The 24,198-nt window shown below is 57.0% G+C and overlaps 4 protein-coding genes across 11 annotated transcripts in view; 3 read left to right on the top strand and 1 right to left on the bottom strand.

Moving 5' to 3' along the window:
* Positions 1-15,054, top strand: part of IP6K1 (inositol hexakisphosphate kinase 1) — a 34,111-nt gene extending 19,057 nt beyond the window's left edge. For 3 of the 6 annotated variants that reach the window (XM_084531456.1, XM_084531451.1, XM_084531452.1), the window contains 5 exons: positions 7,374-7,719; positions 9,986-10,196; positions 10,676-10,860; positions 13,430-13,605; positions 14,456-15,054. In XM_084531456.1, the coding sequence (XP_084387582.1) occupies positions 7,497-7,719; positions 9,986-10,196; positions 10,676-10,860; positions 13,430-13,605; positions 14,456-14,962 (1,302 nt within the window). In that variant the 5' untranslated portion in view covers positions 7,374-7,496 and the 3' untranslated portion in view covers positions 14,963-15,054. Of the gene's footprint in view, positions 1-10; positions 55-5,029; positions 5,202-7,373; positions 7,720-9,985; positions 10,197-10,675; positions 10,861-13,429; positions 13,606-14,455 lie in introns of those variants that run through there. The other 3 variants (XM_084531453.1, XM_084531455.1, XM_084531454.1) reach the window with 2 other exon arrangements.
* A 519-nt stretch (positions 15,055-15,573) lies between these two features.
* GMPPB (GDP-mannose pyrophosphorylase B) lies at positions 15,574-17,460 on the top strand. Its single transcript, XM_084531457.1, has 7 exons — positions 15,574-15,838; positions 15,920-15,968; positions 16,063-16,364; positions 16,438-16,516; positions 16,600-16,727; positions 16,912-17,094; positions 17,267-17,460. The coding sequence occupies exons 1-7, from the start codon at positions 15,629-15,631 to the stop codon at positions 17,396-17,398; spliced, it is 1,083 nt and encodes a 360-aa protein (XP_084387583.1). The 5' UTR covers positions 15,574-15,628; the 3' UTR covers positions 17,399-17,460.
* Positions 17,461-17,550: 90 nt separating this feature from the next.
* Positions 17,551-24,198, bottom strand: part of RNF123 (ring finger protein 123) — a 47,042-nt gene continuing 40,394 nt past the window's right edge. For 2 of the 3 annotated variants that reach the window (XM_084531447.1, XM_084531448.1), the window contains exons 36-39: positions 18,759-18,901; positions 18,296-18,390; positions 18,077-18,162; positions 17,551-17,993 (exon numbers count right to left, since the gene is read on the bottom strand). In XM_084531447.1, coding sequence (XP_084387573.1) covers positions 17,894-17,993; positions 18,077-18,162; positions 18,296-18,390; positions 18,759-18,901 — 424 coding nt within the window. In that variant the 3' untranslated portion in view covers positions 17,551-17,893. The remainder of the gene's footprint in view (positions 17,994-18,076; positions 18,163-18,295; positions 18,391-18,758; positions 18,902-24,198) is intronic. The other variant, XM_084531449.1, reaches the window with a different exon arrangement.
* AMIGO3 (adhesion molecule with Ig like domain 3) lies at positions 20,299-22,693 on the top strand. The gene has a single exon (XM_084531450.1). It carries the CDS (start codon positions 20,311-20,313, stop codon positions 21,802-21,804), a length of 1,494 nt encoding a protein of 497 aa, XP_084387576.1. The 5' UTR covers positions 20,299-20,310; the 3' UTR covers positions 21,805-22,693.

The following is a 24,198-nucleotide window of genomic DNA, read 5'->3' on the forward strand; positions in this document are numbered from 1 at the left end:
CCTCTTGCAGAATCCTCCCTTCAGCCTCTGTGCTTTACTTCCCGTGTGTGGCAGGTAAGAACCATTAAATCAAAGTTAGTTTTGGTTCCTGTCAACCACCTGAAGTCTGAAAACTGACTGTTGCCGCACTCATCTGGAGTTGGGTGCCCTCACTGGGATTTTCTCATGTTCTTGCACAAGCTGGGAGGATCCTTCCCTATCTTCCCCCCAGCTTTCCAGCTGTCTCGTTGGCAGCCTGAGGGACAGCAGCCCAAGAGGCAGAGCCGTCCCTACTTGTCGAGTCTGTGTGGAGGTGTGAGTGGGAGGTCAGGCTCTAGAGCTGCTTGCACAGTGTGTGATGACAGCATCTTTCAGCCCGGGAGCCAGTCATCACCCTGGAGGAGATTAGGCTCAACTGACTTCTCGGCTCTGGCTTTGATGCCTCCAGGAGCTTTTGGGAGCTTTTGAACCTGGAGAAGGTGAGGTGGGAGCTTGCTTACAAGGTGTCCCTTTTTCTCTTCACCATCGTGGCACAAACCTGAGACTTTGAACTGCTTGCTGTGGATCCTTACCTGTTTGATTGGGCAGCCCCTGTGGCACGGAGCACTCCTCCCCAGTGCCACCCACTTGGCTCTGTGCGTGTTACACCTCCTGACTCTCTGCCAGCAGCAGTTTGCTGCGCGGGGTGTTTGGCCTCCAGTTCAGCACAAGCACTGCCAGCACTGACTCATGAGCTGGGGGTGTTGTGTCAGCGGGCTGTTGCGCTGCCTTCACCTGCTCAGCTCTCACCTTTTGATGCCGTGGAGGCTGTGGAACTTGGTACCTGCAGCTGACATGAAAGCGCTTCGCTTCTGAACGTGCTCTTGGTGCTGAACTCAGCAGAGTTATTCCGTCCTCTTCCTGTACTGGAGAGGATCCTGGGTGGAGTTACCAGGAGGATCCTGTAGTCCTTCAGCACTTCCTTAGGGATGTGACTGGTTTATTTAAGCTTTACTCTTGTGGAAGAGGACAAGATCTGTGACTGGAGAGCAAGAATGCTTTGCTACCAGCATTAATGAAAGCTTCAAACACAGGATTTTTTTGAGGCAGGACACGAAATTGTTCCCTCTGCTTATTCAGACTAGAAGTTGAGTTGCAAATTCTTTCCAAGTTAGTTTTTGAGCCAAGTCTCTTTAATGGGATCAGTGTGACTGAGTGTTTTGATTCCCCCAAAAACTTTGTGAATGGAAGGACCAGAGGTTTCTGCTGTTGATGCTGCTGATGAGTTTTCTGCTATGAGCCCCTTCAAGAAGTGTTATTTATTCTTTTTTTTCCTTGATGGGTTAAGTTGATTCCTGTGGCTTGTGATGGCTGAAAATAAGTTCCTTTCCAGCTGTCTGACCACCGGAGCAGCTGTGCTGAGCAGCAGTGTTTGCGGTGGAGTAGTTTAAAGTGAACCTGTGTGTTCGTCAATGAGATGAAGAGAAGCCAGAAGTGAATCCTCAGCCTGGAGAAGAGGAGGCTCAGGGGTGACCTTATCGCTCTTTTTAGGTACCTCAAGGGAGGCTGTAGCGAGGTGGGGGTTGGCCTGTTCTCCCACGTGCCTGGTGACAGGACGAGGGGGAATGGGTTTAAGTTGAGCCAGGGGAGTTTTAGGTTAGATGTTAGGAAGAACTTCTTCACTGAAAGGGTTGTGAGGCACTGGAACAGGCTGCCCAGGGAAGTGGTGGAGTCACCATCCCTGGAAGTCTTCAAAAGACGCTTAGATGTAGAGCTTAGGGATATGGTTTAGTGGAGGGCTGTTAGCGTTAGGTCGGAGGTTGGACTCGATGACCTTGAGGTCTCTTCCAACCTAGGAAATTCTGTGATTCTGTGATTCTGTGATTCTGTGAATGCACAGAAAGCTGACCGACAGGGCCTCGTAAGCAATGATCTTCCCTAACCTGTCCTCTAGAAAGCATTTGTCACATTCTCATCCCTCCAATGAAATACAAAGCTGATACTGGACAAAGAAAATGCTCTGGGCTGCTACTGATGAAGCAGCCATCTGTTAGGGTGCGTATTCGATCGGGGCCTTGCTGCTCTGGAGCCTGAGGTTGGGCCGTAGCTGGTGTCAGAACCGAGCAGGAAGGTGCCCCGTGCTGCTTGCAGACAGCAGCGTGACAGATGTCGGCAAAGTGTTGCAGAGCACCTGCTCCGTATGTTGCAAACTGTCACAGATGTTTCCTAATGCCTTGCCGTGTGCTACGGCTTCTTGGGGAAAAAAAAAAACAAAGAAGTGAGCACTGTAGCGTGCCAGCGTGAGGAAACAAGGGCTGTCTGCGCCTTGGGTCTAGCAAGCACCTCGTCCCTCCCTGCGTGTGTGCTGTGCTGAGTGTGTAGGTAACGGTAACAGGGCCTTTGCAGTGCCTGCTGATCTGCCCTCTAAACTGAAGGAAGCTAAAATAATCTTCTGTAATCCCAGATCCAGGTACACCCGTTCTGCTGAGCGCTGTAGGCATTCCAGCCGTAGTTAAGACTGCAGAGCTCGACCTCAGGAGGGGCTGAAAAGGCTTGGCTTCCTCTCCTTTCTCAGGAAGCAAAACAGAACATTTTTGGACTCAGAGGCTGCTGGCAGAAGCGATGAAGCTTTGTGATTCATGGGATATGAGCAGGGCACAAATAGCTGTCATTCAGAGCTCTGGAAGACAAGCACAGGGTATGCCTAAGGACTCCCTCTGCAAGCTCAGTTTTATTTTCCACGTGGTCCTTTCTGCAAGTTCACTCAGGCTCCATCTCAAAGCAGATTAGGCTCTTTCCTGACATGCACTTCAGCAGTTGGTGCGTTTGTGCCCTGTTGACAGGAAAACTTGGTGAAGAGAGCGTGCTTCTGTGGAGCTCGAGGCACGGGGAGCACACCTGGGAGTGGTTCTTGCCCTCTCCATGGCCTGAGTGCTCCGGTGTGGTGGGTCGTCCCCCCTGCTCCCACTGTTAAGTGCTGCTCTTCCTCAGCTGGCTTTCTGCAGCAATGTTCCCTAAAACTTGTTCTGCTCTTGATTTATGTCATTGTAGTGCTCTGCTATCTGGCCTCGATCTGTAGAGCCGTGCTCTCCGGGGTGAGGGTAGCGTCTCCAAAAAGAGCTGTATTTGGTAGTCGCTGGAGCACTGAATGAGACCCAGGGGAGGCTCAGGGTCCAAAACTAAGCACTCGAGCAGACCAGGAAGGATTGTAGCTTCCAGGATGCCAGACTGGCTGAATGTAAATGTTTCTGGTTACATCCTGAATGTTGCTGCAGGTTCTCGGAGGGGTGTGCTGCTGTGCAGAGGTCCTTGAAGTCGTCTCAGTCTTCTATTGCCATGCCTCAGGCCCGTGGGCCAGTTTTTGTGCTGTGGGACGCTGATCTTGCATCGCAGCACAGTGGGAGGCTGGGTTTTCTTCTGTAAAAGTTGGGTCCTCCCTGCCCTTGTTCTGCATCACCGCAGGTCCTGAGGGCAGGCCACGGTCCTAGGAGCTGCAGCAAGGTGATGCTGGAGAGAGACGTGCCAGCTGCTTGTGATGAAGGCACGGGTCAGTGGTACTTAATGCAGTCGGCTCTCTGTTGTGTAATGCATCACAATTTTAAATGTTTGTTCTCTTTGTTTTGGTAGAAAATAGCTTTACTGGTGAGTCATGAAGCACTGCCGGTATTCCCATCCAAGACAGCTTGTGAAGAGTGGGAACAGCAGCATCCCGATGTGCCCTCTGTAGTTCTCGCACCCATCGCAGGGAAGTTCTGCCACCGCCTCTCATGTGCACGGTGCCTTCTGAGCCCAGTTCCTCTGTCACCTGAAGTGACCCATCCAAGAAGCCATCCCTGCTCTTCCCCCTGCCTTTTTCCGGGGCTGATACCCTCAGACTGTGTTGTCCTGGTGCTCCAGCAGGATCTTGGGCACTGCCTGTTACTGAGGAGTGGGCAATGCCACCGAGAGCTGAGGCGTTACCCCCCTTCGTGGTTATGAAGAGCAGAGTTGCCTGCCCTTTCTGACTCTTTGGAAAGGTTTTGTCAGTACAAGAAAATGCAGCTTATTGCTCGTTGTGCCCCTGCTGCTAGAGACGAAGTGTTTGAAACATGAGGCATGTAGCTTGGATTTGGAGTAGGTGTGCATCTAGATGTAAATACTGGAGGGCCAGTCCTCTCCCAGTAAGGGGTATTTTAAGTGGGACAATACCAAGAGGCTTGCTTGGCTGAGCTGGTCATCCTCCTGCTGCTGTGGGGGTTACACACAACATCTCAGCCTAATTGGAAGGACTGAACTTCATGAGCCAGCTGAAATAGTTGAACCAGTGCCTCTGTTTAACAGAGGAAGGATGAGTAATATTGAGGCCATCAAATAGGTTTTTTTTTTTTTTTGCTTTATAGTTGTTTGAAACTGCTGGGATTCTTCTGTCTGTATTTGTGGATGGTGTCCATGTTTAGTAATAACCCTTTGCTCTGAGTTACCCTGAGGAGTGTTGCTAAGCTGTGTGACAGAACATCTCCGTTTTCTCAAGCCTTGTAGCTAGCTGCTGCTTGAACTTCGTCTGTGAAATCCCACAAAGTGTTTTTTTCTCACGCTTGTGTGCAGGAAAACACTGGATATCCTCTGCTTTGTTGAGGGGGTGTGGATGAAGAGGTGGAGCAGTCGTAAGGGGGGTTTGGTCTCTCCTCACCTGGTGCCCAGCTCCTTGTTGCATGGTGGCCACAGAAGGCTTTCTGTGTGCCGCTCACTGCCTCGCGGGGGTGACCACACACCTGTAACCTGTTGTGCTGAGCTGTCCTTCACTGACAGGGTTAACAGCTCAGTGTCTGTGGACTACAGCTTCACGGATATGAATCCCCTTGGAGGTCGCAAGGAATTAATGAGGAAATCCTTTCCTGAGGAAGTGCAGAGTGTCCTGGCAGAAATGCCGTTACTTTCTGCCCTGCTGCTGCGTGGCCCTCACCAACACGCAGGGATTGCTGACTGCGTGCTCACCGCTCCTCTTCTGCAGGTGGGAAACAGAGCAGCTGCCCCCAAGGCAGCACGTGAAGCCTGGTTCCTCCCTTTGTGCTTCTCTTGGGGGCGGCTGGATCCTTGGCAGCCAGCCTGGGACACTTCTCGGAGGCTGCAGCCTGCCCTTGTTATCACTTTCCCTGGAGCCCTTGGACATCTTGAGTCACCTCTCAGGTATCTGCAGGCTGGGCAGTGGAGAAGGCTGGAGGGACTGCCCGGTGTGGGTTGCTGCTGTCCTCACAACAGTTCAGGTAGTGTATTCCTAGCTCAGCAGCCTTCTTCCTTGAAGCAGGCCAAGGGTTTTCATCTCTTGCTCTGGTGACTAAAATCTTCCGGCAGCCTCCTGTCGGTGAGAGCGACCTGCCAGGGGCTGGGCGGGCGCGTGTGTGCCTGCCTGGGTGTTTGTGACCTCCCCCTGAGGTTAAGGAGCGTGCTTGGATCATCTCCCTCCGCTCAGCTGCGGGTGTCGGTGCTTCCTGCTGTCACTGCTGAAGCAGACCCCGAGACACTTTGCTCTCAGGTTTCAGCATAAGCTGGGAACGGTCCCAGGACTGGAGGTGATGTGCGTGTCTCCTGGGTACGGTAACTGCTGTTATCGCCCAGCAGTCTCTTATCTCCCTCGTCCCGTGACGTTTAAACTACGGGAAGGTGTAAAGTAAAGCTTGTCCCGTGCTTGGAGCAACTGAAGATTCAGCTTCAATCACTGGCAAAATGAAAGAAACCAAATCCAAGGCGATGCTGGATAAGCATGGGGAGATCCAAGCCTGGAAAGCGGAGTGCTGATCTGCTGCAGGTGCTGGCACCTCGCTTCTTGGATATTAACTGTCATCAAGCTGCTAGAAACACCACCACCACACACAGGCAAGCCTCTGCTGCTAGAATTGTCCTGTTGGTAAAGCAAATAAGAGGGAGGGGAGAAATCTGCAGCGTGTTTTTGTCCTCGTGGTATGACTCAGGCTCTGTGTGAGGTTAGACACGGATCCACATTTCTGCAGTGTGATGTTTTCTCCTCCCCAGCCCAGCGAGCCGAATGTTCCCCTCGTTCCCTTCACGCCGGGTGTAGCTGTGTGGTCATCTAACCGCAAAAGGAAATGTTTTCCATGGGAGCAGCGGGGTGATTCAACTCCGATGAACGTCCGCTCGCGTTATCCCAAAATCCAGTGCGAGGGAACGCTGAGAAGGAGAGAGCAGCGTTGTGGTGCTGGGACCTTTTGGGTCAGATGGGGTTAAACGTGTTAGGAAGGGGCACCCTTAGCCTCAGGATCTCTTGGGCTGCACCTTTCCCACTGCTGAATGGGAGAGGAGGGAACTTCCTGACCCTGGCACCTCGTCTGGCTGGGTTGTGTGGCTGCAGGGACATCCCGTGGCCGGCTGAGGAACAGCCTGAGCCGTGCTCGGGCCTGCAGGACCCCTCAGCCTTCAGGTATTGCCCCTGGGTGTGACCGTGCTGAGAAACTGGAGATCTGATGAGTTCAGGGACTGAAGTTGCCGTGTCATTCTTCTACCAAAGACTTCAAATAGATCCCTGCTGTGAGGAAATCCTGTGTTTTCCCCAGCAGCCCCAGGGACAGCTATGAAAGGGCAAAGCATCTGGAGAGAATTTGGGTAGTTTTACTTTTCCATTATCCTTTGGCTGTGCCGGGCAGTTGGCAAGCATTTAAAGAGCATCTGTCTTCTCCAAAGCACTTCTGTTCTCAGCTGGATTTAACAGCCCCTCTTGCCTGCCTCTAGAAAGCCCAGACCTACTGTGTGAGGAGGTAGAAGCATGGGGAAACAGCTGCTGTCCTGAAGGGCTCGGAGCAATAAAGGAAAGGAGAGAATCCGAGGGGAAGGCATTCAGAACACAGCGAGTGCACGATGGCAGAGCGAGTGCGGCGTGCTTGTTCTGAGAAGCTGTCATGTCACAGCTTGAAGAGAAGTGAATACGAGAAAGAGGAAACGGTGTTGTGGTAGGAAGTGAACACAAGTTTAGTCATTTAGCTCCTCAAAATGCAGAAGCACAAGGAGTGGGATTGAGATTCTTGGGATGTTCTGCCTGTGGTAGCTCTGTCATCCTTACTGGCAGGCACTTGTGGGCTTGGCTTTGCTTGCGCTTTGTTACCATGCTGCCTGAACGATGAGATGAACTGAAGGAAGGAAATAGTATTTTCTAAAGGTGTGAGGCTCAGAATATTCAGAGTTCCTGGTTTCCCTGTCTTTTGTCAACCCTGTTGGAGAAACTGTGTGTGAGATTGCCTCCCAATCCGTGTGTTTACCTACAAGATTAAAGAGATGGCGAGGTGCATGCTGGAGCAAATGGGAAGTAAATAAAGAAGGAAAGAGAGGCAGCTGTGGATATAAATAAGTGCTAGAGACTTTCCTAGGAGTTGAGGAGCGAATGCAAGTGCTCTTCCATTTACAGGAATCTCCTTTTGCTTTTTCAGGTCATCGTAAGGAAGTGGCCAGCCAGGATTTCTGCCCTGTGGCTGCCCGACCGCTGCTGAGCCGCATCTCCCAGCCCATGTGGCTCTCCCCATGCTCCAAGCGTGCAACTGGTGCCCAACGCAATGTGTGTTTGTCAAACCATGGAAGTGGGCAAGCATGGCAAGAATGCCACTCGATCCGGAGACCGGGGGGTCCTGCTGGAGCCTTTCATTCACCAGGTGGGCGGCCACAGCAGCATGATGCGCTACGATGACCACACCGTCTGCAAGCCGCTCATCACCAGAGAGCAGCGCTTCTACGAGTCCCTGCCCCCCGAGATGAAGGAGTTCACACCTGAGTACAAAGGTGAGGCCTGGTGTCGTTTCGGAATGCAGTTCCTCTCACTTTGCTGGAGCTGCCGGTGTGTTGCTGTCTCTTTGTCTCGTTTTATTTGTTACTTTTATCTTTTGCAGGTGAGCAGTTTGATAAGAGCTTTTTGGAAAGGAGGAAGTCTTTTTTAATTTTTTTATTTTGGCATGCTAGGCTTCATGTGCTCCTCCTTCTAGACAAACTAAAGAGTTACGGTTGCAGTCTGGTGCTTCAGGTTATGAATGTGTATCTGAAGTAATTTTACTAGCAAGTAATTGTCAGTTATTGCCTTGACCTTCAGCAAAAGAAGTTGGGTCATACACCGAGCACTCGTGCATTCCAGTCTTATAATTTACTACTTCCTCATCCCAGCTCTTTTATGGGCCCATATCAGAAACACTTGCTGCTTCAGCAGCTTCCTTTCCCAGAGCTGAGGTGAAGCCTTGTCCCCAGCTGCTCTGAAGGAATGGAATTTTCCAGTGTCTTTGTGGTTGAAGGAGGTGGGCAGCTCACCTGTACCTTTCAGGAGCTCGACAGGCTTTTGGCCGTGTGCTTGTATTTAGGACAGTAACACGGGCTGGTGGCCTTCTGGGGGACTTGGTGTTTGTGGTGCCTCTGCCTCTTTGTCTCTGCATGCTGTCGGGAGGCCCGTGCTCACCAGACAGTTGGGGCCACCATCTGCTCCAGGTCTTGCCGTTTGATCTGGCTGCAGCCTGGAGGTCTGAGAGCAGTGTCGACTTACCTGCCTGTCTGTGCGCAGACTGGGAACAAAAGCTATCCTCTCCGGCAGACCCTCAAGCTGCTCTGGGTCCATATGGTGCTGCGGTGACCCAGCTGAACTCCCAGCTGAAGCTCGTGGAGGTACTGGAAGCGATGTGATGCCAGGCTTTCCTTGGGAGATCCATTTAAAACTGCTGAAGCTGATAGCCCAGAGAGAGGCCTGGCGTCCTGAAGTGCGATACTTCCTGGTTGCCTAAGGGCAGAGGGCAGGCAGCAGGGTGTGGGATTTCATCGGAGGCTCCTGTGCGGCTTCCTGCTGGTCCCCAAAGTGACGGTGTCAGGATGTTTCTTGTCTGATCACTCCTATTACTGTATAATTGCCCGTTCACAGGGGCAGCTTGAGGAGCACGTGCAGGCAGCCAGAGCACTTGGATGGGCATTTACGTAGTAACATGCTGGGGTCCTGAACTGCTCTGAGCTTGTGCTGAGCCTTCTTACGCTTGTTTCATCACTTCTGTGGTGAATCTCTGTGTTCAGCACACATAGTATCTGATGTTCTTGGCAGCTGTTTCACACTGGTATCAAGAGAATGAAAGATTTTGTCATTGCAAGATAGGAGATGTGTTGATCACCTCATTTTCAGGGATAAGATGATGTCAACACTAACTGAAAGTGCCAGGTGTTCTGCTTCACGGCTGGTCAGCTAGATACATTCAGAACTGGTGCCATGAAAGGTCTGTATCTTTTCTTGGAGTGTGGTGTTTTCCAGGAGTCCACAGAAGGCAAAATTGGACAGGACACACATGGGGGAGTTGCCCTCACCTGGCTGAGGTAGTGTACTTCCAGGACCTCCTGTTTTTATCACTAGGAAGCCCTGGGACCTCACAGGGCTTTTTTTTTTTTTTTTTTTTTTCTGTGAGACTTTAGCTGACTTCAGATACAAGCAGCAGGTGCTACCTGAGCCTCAGAGCTGAGATGCTGCAGAGCTCCTCTGAGAGACGCTGTTGTCAACAGCAGGAACGCTTCTGCAGGGCATATACCCAACACAAATTAACGAAATGTCTATTCACATTTTTTGCTTTGGCACCCCTCAGCATTTTGGTTTGCTCTGCTGGGTGTTCTTCAGTGTGTCGACATCCCTTATTTTACTGGCTGCTGCAGGACTGACCAGAGGAAACGATCACACCCCCTCAGCCTTCCAGCTGCATTTTTGTTAGCACAGCTCAGCAGGGTGTGAGCACTCAGGGCTAGGAGCCTCACATGCTCCTAGCACAGTTTTGGGTGGATAGCACAGCTGCTAATGCTGTTGTGGACTGTTTGCTCCAGTAGTGATGCAGGACACTCTTTGGGAGGTTTTCTTCTCTGTGCTGCGTTAAAAGTATTTGGATTCTCCCCTTTGCCATCTTAAACCTCATTTTGCTGCTCTGGATTTCTCTTGCTGCTCTTTGAGCTGTGTTTTCCTCTGTGCTGTTGAACACATGGATGCTAGTGGTTGTGTATTCCTCCCCTGAAAAATGGTGCTGATGTCGCCTCTTTCTGGCAGGTGTGGTGTCTGTCTGTTTTGAGGGAGACAGCGATGGCTACATCAACCTGGTAGCGTATCCTTACGTGGAGAACGAGGCTTTGGAGCAGGATGACATGCCAGAGAGGGACCAGCCACGACGCAAGCACTCGCGTCGAAGTCTTCACAGATCAAGCAGCGGCACTGAGCACAAGGAGGAAAAACCTGGCCTGGCCAGTGACAGCACCGAAAGGTAAAAGCTTTGAGGGTCTAGTCACAACGTGACAGCTGGAAAATGTCTTAACCCTTTCAGCCGTAGTCACCCTTTTGTTTAGGGTGTTTTACACTTCCACACAGTTGCTAGGTTGTCTTGCACTTACTATCCCAGCATTCTGTGGCACTGCAAACGGTCAGTTCTCATCCAAGTGAAGTGCTTCTCACACAGGAAGAAAGCTTAGAAGGTTAATTGGATGTGGAACCAAAACCTGCAAAGCAAATTCAAGCATTCTGAAGTCCATCAGGTTATTCACCCAAGGTTAATGAGGATGGGTCCACGCCCTGGGATGTTAGTGAGGATTTGCTGTGTAGGAAGCTGGTGGGTTTGGATAGTGTGAAGTGTACAGAAGGAGAAGGAACAGGAGATGCTACTGTGCAAGGGAATTGCATGGCTGTTGTAAGTATCTGGAGAATACGTGGATTCTAACGGGCTGCCTTGTTCTGTCTTTATACCAGCAACATCCAGGAGACAAAGAGCCCCAGGGTGGACATGCACATCCACTCAGATGTTCCATTTCAGATGTTGGATGGGAACAGTGGTCTGAGCTCTGAAAAGATCAGCTATAACCCCTGGAGCCTGCGCTGTCACAAGCAGCAGCTGAGCCGCATGCGGTCAGAGTCCAAGGACCGAAAACTCTACAGTATCCTTTGGGAAGCGAAGTGAGCGCGTCAGGTTGCTGCTGCTGCGCTGGCCGATGCGTTTGTGCTTGAGGCAGCCAGGCCTCGCTGGTGTCAGCATGACACTGATGCTCAGAAGCCGTGTTTCTGGCTAGTTCCCATGTTTTCTTTCCTTTCTGGACCACCTTTGAGTCAGTTTGTGTGTTCATAACTAGACAGTTTTTCATGTTGGGAAAGGTCTGACAGCAGACACAGGTCTGGGCCGTGCAGCAGTTCCTTGGGAAGGAGCTGTGATCGTCCTTGTCACCTTTCTTGAGTCTCTTCCAGTTCTACTGTATCCCTCTGGAGACGGTGACCAGAACTTCATATGGTACAGAAGATGCTGGTGAACCAGAGATCTCCACTGGCACGTAATGATGTTGTCTCCATCTCCTCATGATTTGTAACACACGTTCTTGTAAATGTTGCTTTGTTGCCCCAACATCTCATTCCTGACTGGTAACAGTCATCTCAAAACCCAGTGCTTCACACCTCAAGCTAAAAATCTTTTCCCCCTTATGTTTATCATCTTGCACGTTCACTCCAGAGAACTTTGTCTATCAGTTTAGTGGCCAAGTCAGTCTTGTAAGGTCTTTTGGGGACTTTTCATAACTGCTCCTCATCTTTGCAACCTCGAGTGACTTAGTATATGAGCAAATTTACCATCCCCTTCACTTTTCTGGATCACTTGTTGACTAGTGTAGATCCCCACACAAAGACCCTGCTAGTGACTTGGGCTGTGAGATCAGTCAGGCATCCTGACTTTTTTTCTTTTGTTCGCTGACAAGTTAATCACCATGTCAGCACCTCAGTCCTCAGCCTGCTGTTTAGCCTCTTTGAGACATCTGTCAAATGTCTCCTGATACTTGTGCGGATTTCATTTGGTCCGATACCTCATGTCTGTGTTTCTCGAAGTTGCTGAAGAACCCCAGGATATTTTTGAGACGTTACTTTCACAACAGGTGTGCCTGATCTTCCCTGATAAATTGTGCTTATCTGCATCTGCCTCTGTTCTTCCATACAGCATCCCGCTGAGCTGTGAGATACGCTTCTGTCAGTTTGTAGTTCCCGTATCTCTGCAGGTCAGCACTGCAGTAGCCTCCCTTTAGTCTTCTGGAGCTAAGGCAGCTTTAAATGAGGTAGCGCATCCTGTTTAGTAAGGGAGGTAGCTCTGCCTTGTGACATTTAGGGCTTCTGGGTGAGACTGCCCATTTCTGGTGAGTTGTTACTCTTCAGTTTTTCTTGGACGTGTGATCTCTTCTCTTTGCATTTCAGTTTGAGACAATTCTTTGAAATTAGCATTTTGGCTTGGGAATTCCCAAAGTTTTTCCCTGTTAAGCACAATAAAATATTAACATTAATTTTTCTTTTTGGGGTCTCTCCTTTTTTGCTTCCACCCTGCCCCCCAGCTCCTTTTATGCTTTGACTGTAAACCCTTTGGGCAGTCTGAGTCACTGCTTCACGTGGCAGAGGAGGTTAATTTCTGTGCCTTTGCAAATTGCTCCTTGTACTTCTTTTCTAACTTGCCAACTTGTGTTTTTGTTTCACCTGCTGGAGCTTGATTTTTTGTTTTCCTTGCTTAGAAACAGCCTCGCTTTTAATAGCTTTATTCTTCCACATTTTAACTGCGTAGGCTTCCTTTTCCTATTCTCAAATGAGTGCTTTGAGCCTCCAGCTCGTATTTTTAAATAGAGGCCACATCGCTTGCAGAGCAGTAATTCTTTTTAGCTGTCCTATCTTTTTTTAACACACTTCCTTATTTTTACGAAGTTCCTCTTTCAAATCAGACGTGGCTGTTGATGGATTTTTCTAAATGTTAAACTTCCTTGTAAGTTTAATCTAGTTGTGCTCTGGTTGCCATTTTAGCATAATGTGCTGAACCATGACCTACTCCTTTGGACAACCTTCAGCGTTGTTTTTCCCCTTTGGGACTCCGTTAGCTCAGGTGGTTGCCTCAGGCTTGTTCTCAGCGTTGTGCCCTACTGGAAGGCTTGCCCATTGTGTGTGGTGGTGACTGAAGGTTCCCATTGCTGCTGTTTCCTGCCTTTGTAGCCTCTGCAGTTTTTCCTCATGTATTGGTTAGCGCTGCTGTTCTGGGCAGGTTGATAACAGCAGCACTGTGGATCTTACTTGAACCTCGAGTTCTTGGTCTGCGGGGATTGTGTTCTTTTTCCGTGTGGTTAAATTGCAGATCTGTGCAGACTGAGCTCTCCCTTAACATACCACCAGTTCTCCCTAGCATACTGGCTCTTTTCTGATGTAAGCGTTCTGCTCCTCGGCTCCTCCCGCTGAGCGCAGTGTGCCTGTATGTGATCCTCTGCTTAGTGCTGGGCAGGCCACTTTCCAGGCTGACTTCTCCTACAGGGTGCCAAAGCCCACGTGCCACTGCTTGGGTTTTGTCCTTTTTCTTCACCTTCCCAAACAGTTTGTTCTCTCTCTTCTTTGGTTCCTATTTGTTTGCCACCCAACCCTATCTCACGCCGCGTCCCTCTTCCTGGCTGCCCTGGGGAGCAGCGTCTCTGCCAGTTGAGCTCTCCTTGACGCCTCTCCCAGAGTTCCTCTTGCTGGAGAACGTGGTGCATCACTTCAAGTTTCCCTGTGTGCTTGATCTGAAGATGGGGACCAGACAGCACGGAGACGATGCCTCTGAGGAGAAGGCTGCTCGGCAGATGAAGAAGTGTGAGCAGAGCACTTCTGCCACCTTGGGCGTGCGAGTGTGTGGCATGCAGGTAGGAATCCCCAAGTCTGCAGCAGGTGCTGCACATCCTTTCCCCAGCTCCGTTAGAGCTGCTGACTAGTTAGTGTTTTCTGCTGAGCACTGAGTTAGCCCTCCTCTTCAGGTAGGTACACCAGAGTTTGTGGTATGAGCTTTTTGTTTTCACTTCTAGTCCTAGGACAAAGGATTCTTGCAAGGTGACCTGCTTTATCCGAAGGTGTTCATGGAAAACATGGGGGTTTTCTAAAATAACTGTTCTTCTGGCTTAGTGTTAAGCTAGAACTGCAGTGCCTGGGGGAGATGTGTTGTTTCTGCCCTGGCATCATCTGATGTTTACTTCTGTACTGTACTGGGACTTAAAATCATCTCTTGGTGCTACACCTTGAGCACAAGGATTTGCTGTTGGTGCTGTTGCACAACGGAGTTGATCTTTTTCCCCACCAGCAGAAGTATCTTGTAATCCAGATCTCTGCCCACAGACTCTGAAGCAATGAGGGCCCTGCATTAATCACATGCCACGTCCTAATGGCAAGGCATGCATGGCTCCCGCTGCCAGAGGATGTGTCTGAGCTGCTTTTTAAACAACTCAGCTTTTTGAGCCTTGGGGTCTGTTGTGGCGTGCTGCTTTGGGGACGCTCACCTGTGGGTGTCATGGGGCCAGTGCCAGCCCGGTGCTCGGACACCCTGGCCGTGCACACGTGAGCTGCTTTGGGATTCAGGGAGCTCGCAGAGCTGTTTGCTCGCTCCTGGGTGTGGTGGTGACGTGAGCTCCCTCTGCCCTGTCCCTACAGGACAGCTTTGGGCTCTGTGCGTTGCCTCAGCCTGGCATTCCCACTTGATGTGTATTTCCTTTGATGTTCTAGGTCTATCAGCTGAACACAGGGCATTACTTATGCAGGAATAAATACTATGGACGCGGTCTTTCCATCGAGGGCTTCCGCAATGCCATCTACCACTATCTCCACAATGGCGTAGAGCTGCGCAAGGACCTCTTTGAGCCTGTCCTCGCCAAACTCCGAAGCTTGAAAGCGGTTTTGGAGAGACAGGCCTCCTACCGCTTCTACTCCAGCTCCCTTCTCATCATTTACGATGGGAAGGACAACAGGTCAGGGACCTTTGTGGATATCCGGCCCGAGGCGCGCCTGAAGCGAACGGACAGCTCCCTCCCCGAGAGCCTTCAGGACGGCGGCAGCACGGAGCCCGACTCGCCCCGGCCCAAGGTGGATGTGCGTATGATTGACTTTGCACATAGCACCTTCAAAGGCTTCCGCGATGACCCCACTGTGCACGATGGGCCTGACATGGGTTACGTGTTCGGGCTGGAAAGCCTCATCAACATCATGGAACAGATGCGTGAAGAGAACCAGTAGTCCCGGGCCACAGCCTGGTGACTGGAGCCGACAGGACCACCTCCTAGCGCAGGAAAAAGCAGACACCTCCATTTTAAAAACAATTACATTGCTCCATTGTTTTTTAAATGTACTGGGCTAGAAGAGCTGAGGGGAGGCAGGGTGGAAGAGAGCGCCTGGTGCTGACCAGCTGGTTCTGACCATGTTGGCTCTGCCTGCTGCAGGAGCGGCCAGAGATGCCTACAGGGGGGTGGGGGCCTGGTTCTTCTCTTTGCCTGTGTGTACTGGAGGGGGACCTGGCCTTGGGGGGAGAAAGCTGGGGGTGGGAGCTGGGGCTGGAGAGTTGGAAATTCCCTGAGGTTATGTGGAGAGGGCACCGTGTAATGGCCGGGAGCAGCCGGGGCGCAGCAGGCAGGCTGCTGTGCGCACCAGCCCTGCCCTTGCTTTCCGTGCAGCCTCGTCCTGCGGGCACTGTGGATCCAGCACCCGACCGCGGAAATAAAGCGACCAACTGCGGCCCGGGCACGGCGTGCTGGGGGGGGGGCACTGCCGGGGAGCGCGGGGGCGGGGCTTCGTGCGAGGGGCGGGGCTCGGCGGAGACCCCGCCCCCGGTGGGCGGGGCGTGCCGGGCGGTGACGCGGCGGCGCGCGCGGCGCTGACGTGTCGTGTCGGGGCGCGGGCGCGGCGATGCGGGCGCTGATCCTGGTGGGGGGCTTCGGGACGCGGCTGCGGCCGCTGACGCTGAGCCGGCCCAAGCCGCTGGTGGAGTTCTGCAACAAGGCGCTGCTGCTGCACCAGCTCGAGGCGCTGCGCCAGGCGGGCGTCAGCCGCGTGGTGCTGGCCGTCAGCTACATGTCCGAGGCGCTGGAGGCCGCCATGCGCGAGCAGGAGCAGCGGGTAAGGGCGGCGGGGGGACCCCCGCAGCACCCCGAGCGCCCCCGGAGCGGGGCGGCTCCGCCCTGACCGCTGTGCCCGCAGCTCGGCCTCCGCATCTCGCTGTCGCACGAGAAGGAGCCGCTGGGCACAGGTAGCACCGGGGGGGGACCGGGAGGGGGCTGCGGGCCGGGGGGGGGCGCGGGCTGGGCTGGCCCGGTGCCGCTCCGCTGCTGACGGGCGGGCAGCGGGGCCGCTGGCGCTGGCCCGGGAGCTGCTGGCCGAGGGCGAGGAGCCCTTCTTTGTGCTCAACAGCGACGTGATCTGCGAGTTCCCCTTCGCCGCCCTGGCCCGCTTCCACCGGCAGCACGGCGGGGAGGGCTCGCTGGTGGTGACCCGCGTGGAGGAGCCGGCCAAGTACGGCGTGGTGGTGAGCGAGGCCGACACCGGCCGCATCCTCCGCTTCGTGGAGAAGCCGCGCGTCTTCGTGTCCAACAAGATCAACGCCGGGCTCTACATCTTCAGCCCCGGCATCCTGCGGCGCATCCAGGTAGGGGCCGGGCTGGGGGCCGGGGGCTGAAGGCTGGGAGCCCCCCGCTGAGCCCTGCGCCTCGTCCCCGCAGCTGCGCCCCACGTCCATCGAGAAGGAGATCTTCCCGGCCATGGCGCAGGAGGGGCAGCTCTACGCCATGGAGCTGCAGGGTAAGGCCCTGCCCGGGCACGGGGGTGCCGCCCGCGCCGCTGCCCCCTCGCCGGGGGCTGTCACCACGGCTCTGTCCCCGCAGGCTTCTGGATGGACATCGGGCAGCCGAAAGACTTTCTCACGGGCATGTGCATGTACCTGCAGGCGCTGCGGGCTCAGCACCCCGAGAAGCTGCACTCGGGGCCCGGTGTTGTAGGGAATGTGCTGGTGGTAAGTGCCAGCCCCCGGCACGCCAGCCCCAGGCATGCTTCGCAGGCTCACTCCAGCTCCCCGCTGCTGTGCTCACCGTGCCCCTCAAGCTGTGCCCTCCCGTCCCCACGCCAGCGAAGCGTTGCAGGCCGTGCAGAGCTGCGGCTGCCTCGCAGCCCCGGGGTGCAGCCTTTCTTCCTTCCAGGACCCCAGCGCCAAGATCGGGGCAAACTGTGTCATCGGCCCCAACGTGACGATCGGGGCCGGCGTGGTGGTGGAGGACGGGGTGCGCATCAAGCGCTGCACGGTGCTGGAGGGGGCCCGCATCCGCTCCCACTCCTGGCTGGAGTCCTGCATTGTGGGCTGGAGCTGCTCCGTGGGGCAGTGGGTGAGGACGCGGGTGCTGCAGGGCTGGGGGGGGTCAGGGGTCTCGCCCTCCTGCCTCCTCCTGCCACCCCAGGCTGTGGCTGAAGGGCAGCTGGGATGTGCCTGCGGGCAGGAGCAGGAGCGTGGCACCGTGCCCTGAGCCGGGGCGGGTGTGACGGGGCTCTCTGGGGCAGGTGCGCATGGAGAACGTGACAGTGCTGGGCGAGGACGTCATTGTCAACGACGAGCTCTACCTCAATGGGGCCAACGTGCTGCCGCACAAGTCCATCACCGAGTCTGTACCAGAGCCACGCATCATCATGTAGCAGCCCCCGGTGCGCCCTCCGCTCCCGGCTCTGCCTGGATTAAATATTTATACTTCTGTCTACCTCTGAGCATCGTCTGCGCACAGCCCAAGCACCCAGGTCACTTGCCAGAGCCGGCCTGGCTTCCCCTCCCTATGTCTCAGGGCACCACATAAGGAAGAATAATTTAATGCTGCATTTCATCAAGTCAGCCCCCAGCCAGGGGCAAAGTAACAGAGCCCAAACACACAGGGCCCAGGGCCCAGGCACCGCTCACCGCATGCGGGGCTGCTTTGGCGACGAGGCCTCGGGCTCCCCTCCCTGAGAATGACCTGCAGGGCAGGAGAAGGGCGATGCTGGCCCCAGAGCCTGCCATCCGGCCCCTCCCTGAGCCAGCCTCTCCCTGCAGAACCCGGCCCTGCGCTGGGTCCTGGCCTGTCCCCGGGAGGGGGGCTGCCGAGGGAGAAGCCAGCGTGCAGCGCTCAGCTGGGGGAGCCCGAGGCGCAGGGCTGGGTGCTACGAGCTGGCGGGCTTGGTGAAGTCGTCCACGCCCGTGATGGTGGCCTTGCAGAAGAAGCAGTCCTTGTTGTTCATCAGGTGCTGGTTGATGCAGGCTCTGGGACAGGAGAGAAGTGTGAGCACCCTTTGCCCCTTAGTGGTGCTGGGAGCTGGGGGCACGGGCACGCAGGAGCTACTCACTTGCACGACTTGTGGGAGCAGGGCCTGAAGATGGCTGAGATGGGGTGTGCGTAGCAGATGGGGCAGAGATCCTCCTCGCTTGTGGGCTGGGGAGGGGGCAAGCAGGCAGTTGGTGGTGGTGAAAACCATGGCACCTCAGGGCTGCACGGCAGCTGCGCCATGGCTGCACCCAAGCAGTGTGGCAACTGCCTTGTGGGGACAGGGGCAGGGGGGACTCACCAGCGTGGTGGCAGCCGCCTGCTTGGACTCCTCACTCAGGTGGCTCAGCATCTTGTCCACCTTTGCCAGCTCCTCCGTACTGATGTACTCTGTGTCTGTAGGACCAAAAATGTGTGTTGGGGTGGTGCCCCCCCCCAAGCCCAGGCTGCCCTGAGGCTGCTGGGTGATGCAGGGGGAATTGCGGCTGCCCTCAGGAAGCAACCAGGACAGGGGACAGCAGCTGGATAGTTGGGAACACTCCTGCAAAATCAAACCTCCCTGGGCCGAGGCACTGGCTCAGAGAATGCAGCCAAGGACACTGCAAGGGGACAAAACCGCCACCGAAAGCAGGCACCGACCTGGGCCTGTCAGGCTGGGGACAGCCCTGACCCAAGTGCCACTGCTGGGGACGCACCGTGCCCAGGTCAGGGCACAGCCCAGGGACCCAGCAGCCCCAGCTCCCCATCCCGGTGCGCACACTCACACGTGTTGAGGGAGAAATGGCGCTTCTCGGTGGCCGGGGCAGCAGCCGCCAGGGCTGAGGGCTCGGCGTGGCCCAGCAGGTACTGGATGGAGCGCAGCTGGAAGCAGGGGTCTGCCAGCATCACTGCTGTCGCACGCTCAGCCCTGCAAAGGGACATCACAGTCAGGCTGTGCCCCTTCCCCACCCCGTCATGTCCCCACCGGCCTGGCCAAGCCCCTGGCTGTGTCCCCAGGCACAGCACAGCCAGCTGGGTGCTGCAGGAGCTGCGGCTGGCACTAGGGGCGATTGCAGCAGTGAAGTGGGAGCCCCAGGGTGCCCCAGCCCTCACGAGTCCCCAGCGCCTGTGCCCATGGGGACAGACCTGGGGCACAGCTGGGCACACGCAGGGCCCTGTGCTCCTCCTAGCACATTCGAAGGCGGCCGAAGGGCATCCATCTCCTCCTCCTTCTCTGCCACCACCCTGCTCGGGCGGCCTCCGGGGATCGATAGGGTACATTAGCACTTGCTGAGGCTGCAGCCCTCACGCTCAGGTGCCTGGCGCAGGCCTTGGGAGCTGCAGGGTGGCGGAAGCAGCCAGCACTATCCTCACACAGCAAGGGTAAAAGGAGCACAGGCCTTGCTGCCAGGGCATCCCCTGCGCCTTGGGAACAGCTCCAAGGGCAAGTGGGTGCCCGGGCTGCAAGGCAGGAGGGAGCGGCCGTGGCTCCCCCTGGCCTCAAGCAGCAGCGGGGACAACCAGGACAGGGGAAGGGCACGGAGCAGGACGCGCGTCCCCTCCAGTAATGGGGGGCGAGCAAGCCCCCGGCTCTGCTTGGGCACCTGCACCTCCCTCAGGACCCATCCCCACGGCCCCGTCCCTGGCTCTGGGCAGCCCCACGAAGGGAAAAGCCGCGTGGAGCTCTCGCCTCGCCAGCTCTGATTGTCGCAGTCCGAGCCTGCGCTGGGGAGCAGGGGGTTAACGGCAGCCGCAGCAGCCAAATTAGCTTTTTGCTGCCCTAATGGAAACCGATTCCCCAGCCTGCCACCAACGCGCCCAGGTGCTGCCCAGTGACATCCCCGAGCGTCCTTCACCGGGCGGCCACCCCTCGGGGGGGACACCCCGTCCCCGTCCCCGTGTCCTCCGCGGGGACCCCGCCGGGCTCGGCACGACCCCGGGCCGGGCTTCGGGGGGGGGTGAAGAGGAGGTGAAGGGGGGGTCCCCGCCGTCCCCCGGCCCGCCCCCAGCCCGTGCCGGGACCAATGGCAGCGCGGCCGGGCCCGTAAATAGCGAGCGGGGCGCGGCGGGCACGGAGCCGCCGGCCGGGAGCCGCCGGGCGCCGCTCGGGGACGGAGCCACGCGTGGGGAGCGGCCCCCACGGCACCCCCCGGGGCAGCCCGAGCGCAGGTAACGCGGCGGAGGCGCTGCCCGAGCCCCCGGGGGCGCCGGGCTGGTGGCGGTGGGGAGGGGACGTTGCCCTTGGACTCTTCTCGCACCGGGACTCGGGGGGGCCGCGGATGCTCGGCGGGGTCCCCCCCGTGCCCACCCGGCGCACGGCGCCCCCCCAGCACCGCGATGGTGGCCGCGGAGCCGCTGTGGCTGCTGCTGCTCCTCCAGCTGTGCGCCCACGGCCGAGCCTCGCCGCCCGCCCGCAGCTGCCCCGCCGCCTGCATCTGCACCTCGGACCTGCTGAGCTGCAGCCGGCAGACGCTGCAACGCGTGCCCCGGGCGCTGCCGCCCACCGCCACCACGCTGGACCTGAGCCACAACGCCCTCACCCAGCTCCACGACCGCTGGCTGGCCGCCCTGCCGCACCTGGAGGCCCTGCACATGAGCCACAACCAGATCAGGGAGCTCTCGCCGCGGGCCTTCCACAACGCCTCGTACCTGCGGCACCTGGACATGTCGTCCAACCGCCTGCACGCCGTCGAGACGCACTACTTCGAGGCGCTGGTGAGCTTGGAAGAGCTGCTGCTCTACAACAACCGCATCGCGCGAGTGGATGAGAACGCCTTCGCCAAGCTAAGCGGCCTGAGGAAAGTTTACCTGAGCTGGAACAACCTGACCACCTTCCCCTTCCGCTCGGTGCAGGGGCTGGGCAACTACAGCCTGCGCACGCTGGACCTGTCCTCCAACAGCCTGAGCAGCATCCCCGTGGAGGAGCTGGCGGCTCTGCCCGAAAACATCGGGAACGGCTTGTACCTGCACAACAACCCCGTGCGGTGCAGCTGCCCGCTCTACCTGATGCTCCAGCGGTGGAAGCAGCGAGGCTTCAGCTCCGTGAAGGATTTCTTCGAGGAGCACACCTGCAAGGTGTCCGACACCGTGCCCCGCTCGCTGATCAAGTTCCTCAAGTACAGCCACATGTTCGAGAACTGCTCGGCCGGCCCCGAGGACGTGCACCCCGTGCCCTTCCCGGTGACGGTGGGCCAGGCCCTCCTGCTCACCTGCAACGCCAGCCTGCCCGACGTGCTCACCACCTACATGTGGATCTCACCTCACCACGAGCCCATCAGGCACCCGGGGAACAGCAACCGCTCCGTGGAGGTGTACCGCAACGGCAGCCTGAAGATCGCAGCGGCCAAGCCCTGGCACTCGGGGGTCTACGTGTGCTTGGCCATCAGCAGCCCCCGCAATTTCAGCAGGATGTGTGAGGTCAACGTGACGGTCCACTACCCCAAGCCAGACGGGGAGACCTTCAGCACCGGCCTCACGACGCTGCTGGGGTGCATAGTGAGCCTGCTGCTCGTGCTCATGTACCTGTACCTCACGCCCTGCCGCTGCCTGCCCTGCTGCAAGAAGCCGGCCCCGCTCAGCCCCCCGCAGGAGTGCAGCGCCCAGTCCTCCATCCTCAGCACCACGCCGCCCGCCACGGACGGGACGAGCCGCAAGGCCAGCGCCAACAAGCACGTGGTCTTCCTCGAGCCCATCCGGGAGGCGCAGAACGGCAAGGTCCGCCTGGCCCTCGGTGAGGATTTCCCTGACCCCAAGCACCCCAAGGTCCTGCAGCTCAAGTCGGACTCGGAGTCCATCAGCTCCGTCTTCTCGGACACCCCCATCGTGTCGTAGCAGGGCAAGGCTAGGAGGAGGCTGGTGCCTCCCCAGGAGCTGTTTTCCTCCGTCGCTGCTCAAAGCAGGAGCATCGGGCACCCCGAGTTCCCCGCTTGCCTGCGCCCTGCGAGGGTGACCGGCATCACCCACGACCGCTTCAGCCGCGAGCCCCCCGTGCCCGCCAGCACCCAGCAGGAGCCCCTCGCGTAAGCCACCGGCAACGGCCTCTTCAGCACAAGGGTAACGCGCCCGAGAAACCCCCGCTTTGTCCTGGCAGCCAAACTCCCTGGCAGCGACGCAGGGGCTGGATTTCTGCCACGGCCGTGGGAACGCCGGGCCCAGCCCAGAGCCATTGCCCTGGGCACCCTCAGCACTGTCCCTGGGGGCAGCGCCACCGTCCTCTCCCCGCCCGTGCCAGTCCCCATCTGCGTGCCACGGTCTGGAGCAGGGGCAGTGTGTCCCTGGGGCAAGCCCCCACTGATAAAGCCGAGCTCGTGCAGGCACCCATCAGCCGGGGGGGCTGGGATGCGTCCCCCTCCCTAAGGCAGCTGTGCAGGGAGGAGGGGGCTCAGCTCCCGGCGAGGCACGCAGCCGAGCAGACAGCGCAAGCTTTTGCTTCTTAACACTCACGAGAAGCTGTAAATAGTAGAGGCAGGCATGCACGAGGTGACGTGATGCAGCGCCCCGACCCGCAGTGCTCAGAGCTCTCCCCGTGCCACCAAGGACGATGAGGTCTCGCGCGCCACCCGCCCTGCTCCGTTTCTCCTTGAGACGGACAAAAAGCGCTGCTCAAGCACAGCAAACAGCAGTAACCTAATAAGCCCATCGATAAATGTGAGTAATCGCCTCTCTTGGGTCATAATTCTCTAGGTACATTTGAATAAAAATGCCTATTTTTTTAAGCTCACTCCGGGCTGAGTGTCTCCTTGCCCTTGCAGGGTGTCGGCGGGAGCTGCTGTCCCCCTCGCTGGGCTCTGGGGGGTCCCTGTGGTTTGCAGCGGGCTGGCAGCCTGCCACGGCACCGGGCTCGTTCGGTGAGGGGCTCAATGTCCTGGGACAGAGCGGAGGTGCCCCCTGCTCGGTGACGGTGGGGAGGGAGCAGCACCAGGTGCCACAAGGGCACACAAGGGACAAGCAGGACTGAAAGGCGCAGGAGAGCAGCTCGGGGGCAGGCTGGCCCTGTCCTGGGCTGAGTCCTGACCCCCTCCACGGGTGCAGGTGCCCACCCGGCCAGGCAGAGCTGTGCTGCTTCCCCCGTGCCTCTGCCCTCGGCACAACCCTCCCAGCCCTGCTGCAGCTCCCAGCTCCCCTCGGCCACTTCCATCTCCGCTGAGGCCACCCCCTCCCAGTTTCTCCCCCTCCCTCTGGGACTGGGGGAGCACAGCTGGACACGTTGGGGTGAGCAGCGGGACAGCAGCGCCCCTCCATCTGCCAGCCACCACCACCCCTCGGCAGCCGGGAGGAGAGCACACAGCTGTCACCACTCCTCCAACTTTTTCAGCAAAGAAACAAGCAGCTTTTTTTTTTTTTTTTTTTTTTTAACCCAGAAAAAAAAAAAAAGCCAACTGTGCCCAAAGCGCTCACCAGAAGCTGTGGTGTGAAGACAGGGAGGGTTTGGGAGAGCTCTCCTGAGATGGCCGCAGCGTGGCTGGCCCCCCGGCACCGACCCGGCGCAGCTGCATGCGCTACGTGCCCTGCTGCTGCCAGCCCCACGGCCGCTGCTCTGTGCGAGGGACGGGTGCCACCAGCCCCTGCCCTCGCTCCCCACGCCTGCCCTGTCACCTCCTGTTAGCACAGAGCCACTGACGAGCCTGGGATGCTGAGGTGGTTGTGCTGGGGCTGGCGAGGTGCTTCAGCAGCGCCCTGTCCCTTGGGGACAGAGGCAAGGTGATGGCACAGCCTGGCTGTGTTCCGGGGCTGGGATGCCACCGAGGAGGAGCTGGATTTGCCCCCCTCCGTTTCTGGGGTGGGCTCTTTATTTGGGAAGCCCGATCTGCTTTTGTTTTGTTTGTGCAAAACCATCCCCTGCTGAGGGGCTCAACTTCTGCTGTAGGAAAGCAGCACTGCTGGTGCTTCACCTGCTGTTGCTGCCTCAGAGTCTGGAAAAATCATTCTAGAGAGGTGCTACAACGAGGGGATGCAAGCCCTCACCCTGGCAGGGCTCCTGGGACCCTCCGAAAAGCAGCGCTGAGAAAGAGACCCGAGACAGTGCAACCTGCAGCAGCACACAGCTTGTGGGCCTTGTCCCAGGGCTTCCCACTCCCTTGTGCCCTCATCAGCAGCACAGGCACCAGTGCTCCTGCAAACCTGCCCCCTCAGCTGAGCTAAGGTCAGGGAAAGCCCCGGGCTCACGGGAGTGTAAGGAAAGCTCCCAAGGGCCTGTCCGAGGCTGCAGCAGCCAAGAGAAGCCGA

The sequence above is a fragment of the Aythya ferina genome (genome assembly GCF_964211825.1).
Source record: "Aythya ferina genome assembly, chromosome: 10".
Taxonomy (NCBI): Eukaryota; Metazoa; Chordata; class Aves; order Anseriformes; family Anatidae; genus Aythya; species Aythya ferina.

Coding starts and splice junctions, on each gene's coding strand:
- GMPPB (XM_084531457.1), top strand. CDS start 15,629: ATGCGGGCGCTGATCCTGGTGGGGGGCTTCGGGACGCGGCTGCGGCCG. Junction 15,969..16,062: donor GAAGGAGCCGCTGGGCACAG/GTAGCACCGGGG, acceptor ACGGGCGGGCAG/CGGGGCCGCTGGCGCTGGCC. Junction 16,517..16,599: donor CTACGCCATGGAGCTGCAGG/GTAAGGCCCTGC, acceptor CTGTCCCCGCAG/GCTTCTGGATGGACATCGGG.
- AMIGO3 (XM_084531450.1), top strand. CDS start 20,311: ATGGTGGCCGCGGAGCCGCTGTGGCTGCTGCTGCTCCTCCAGCTGTGC.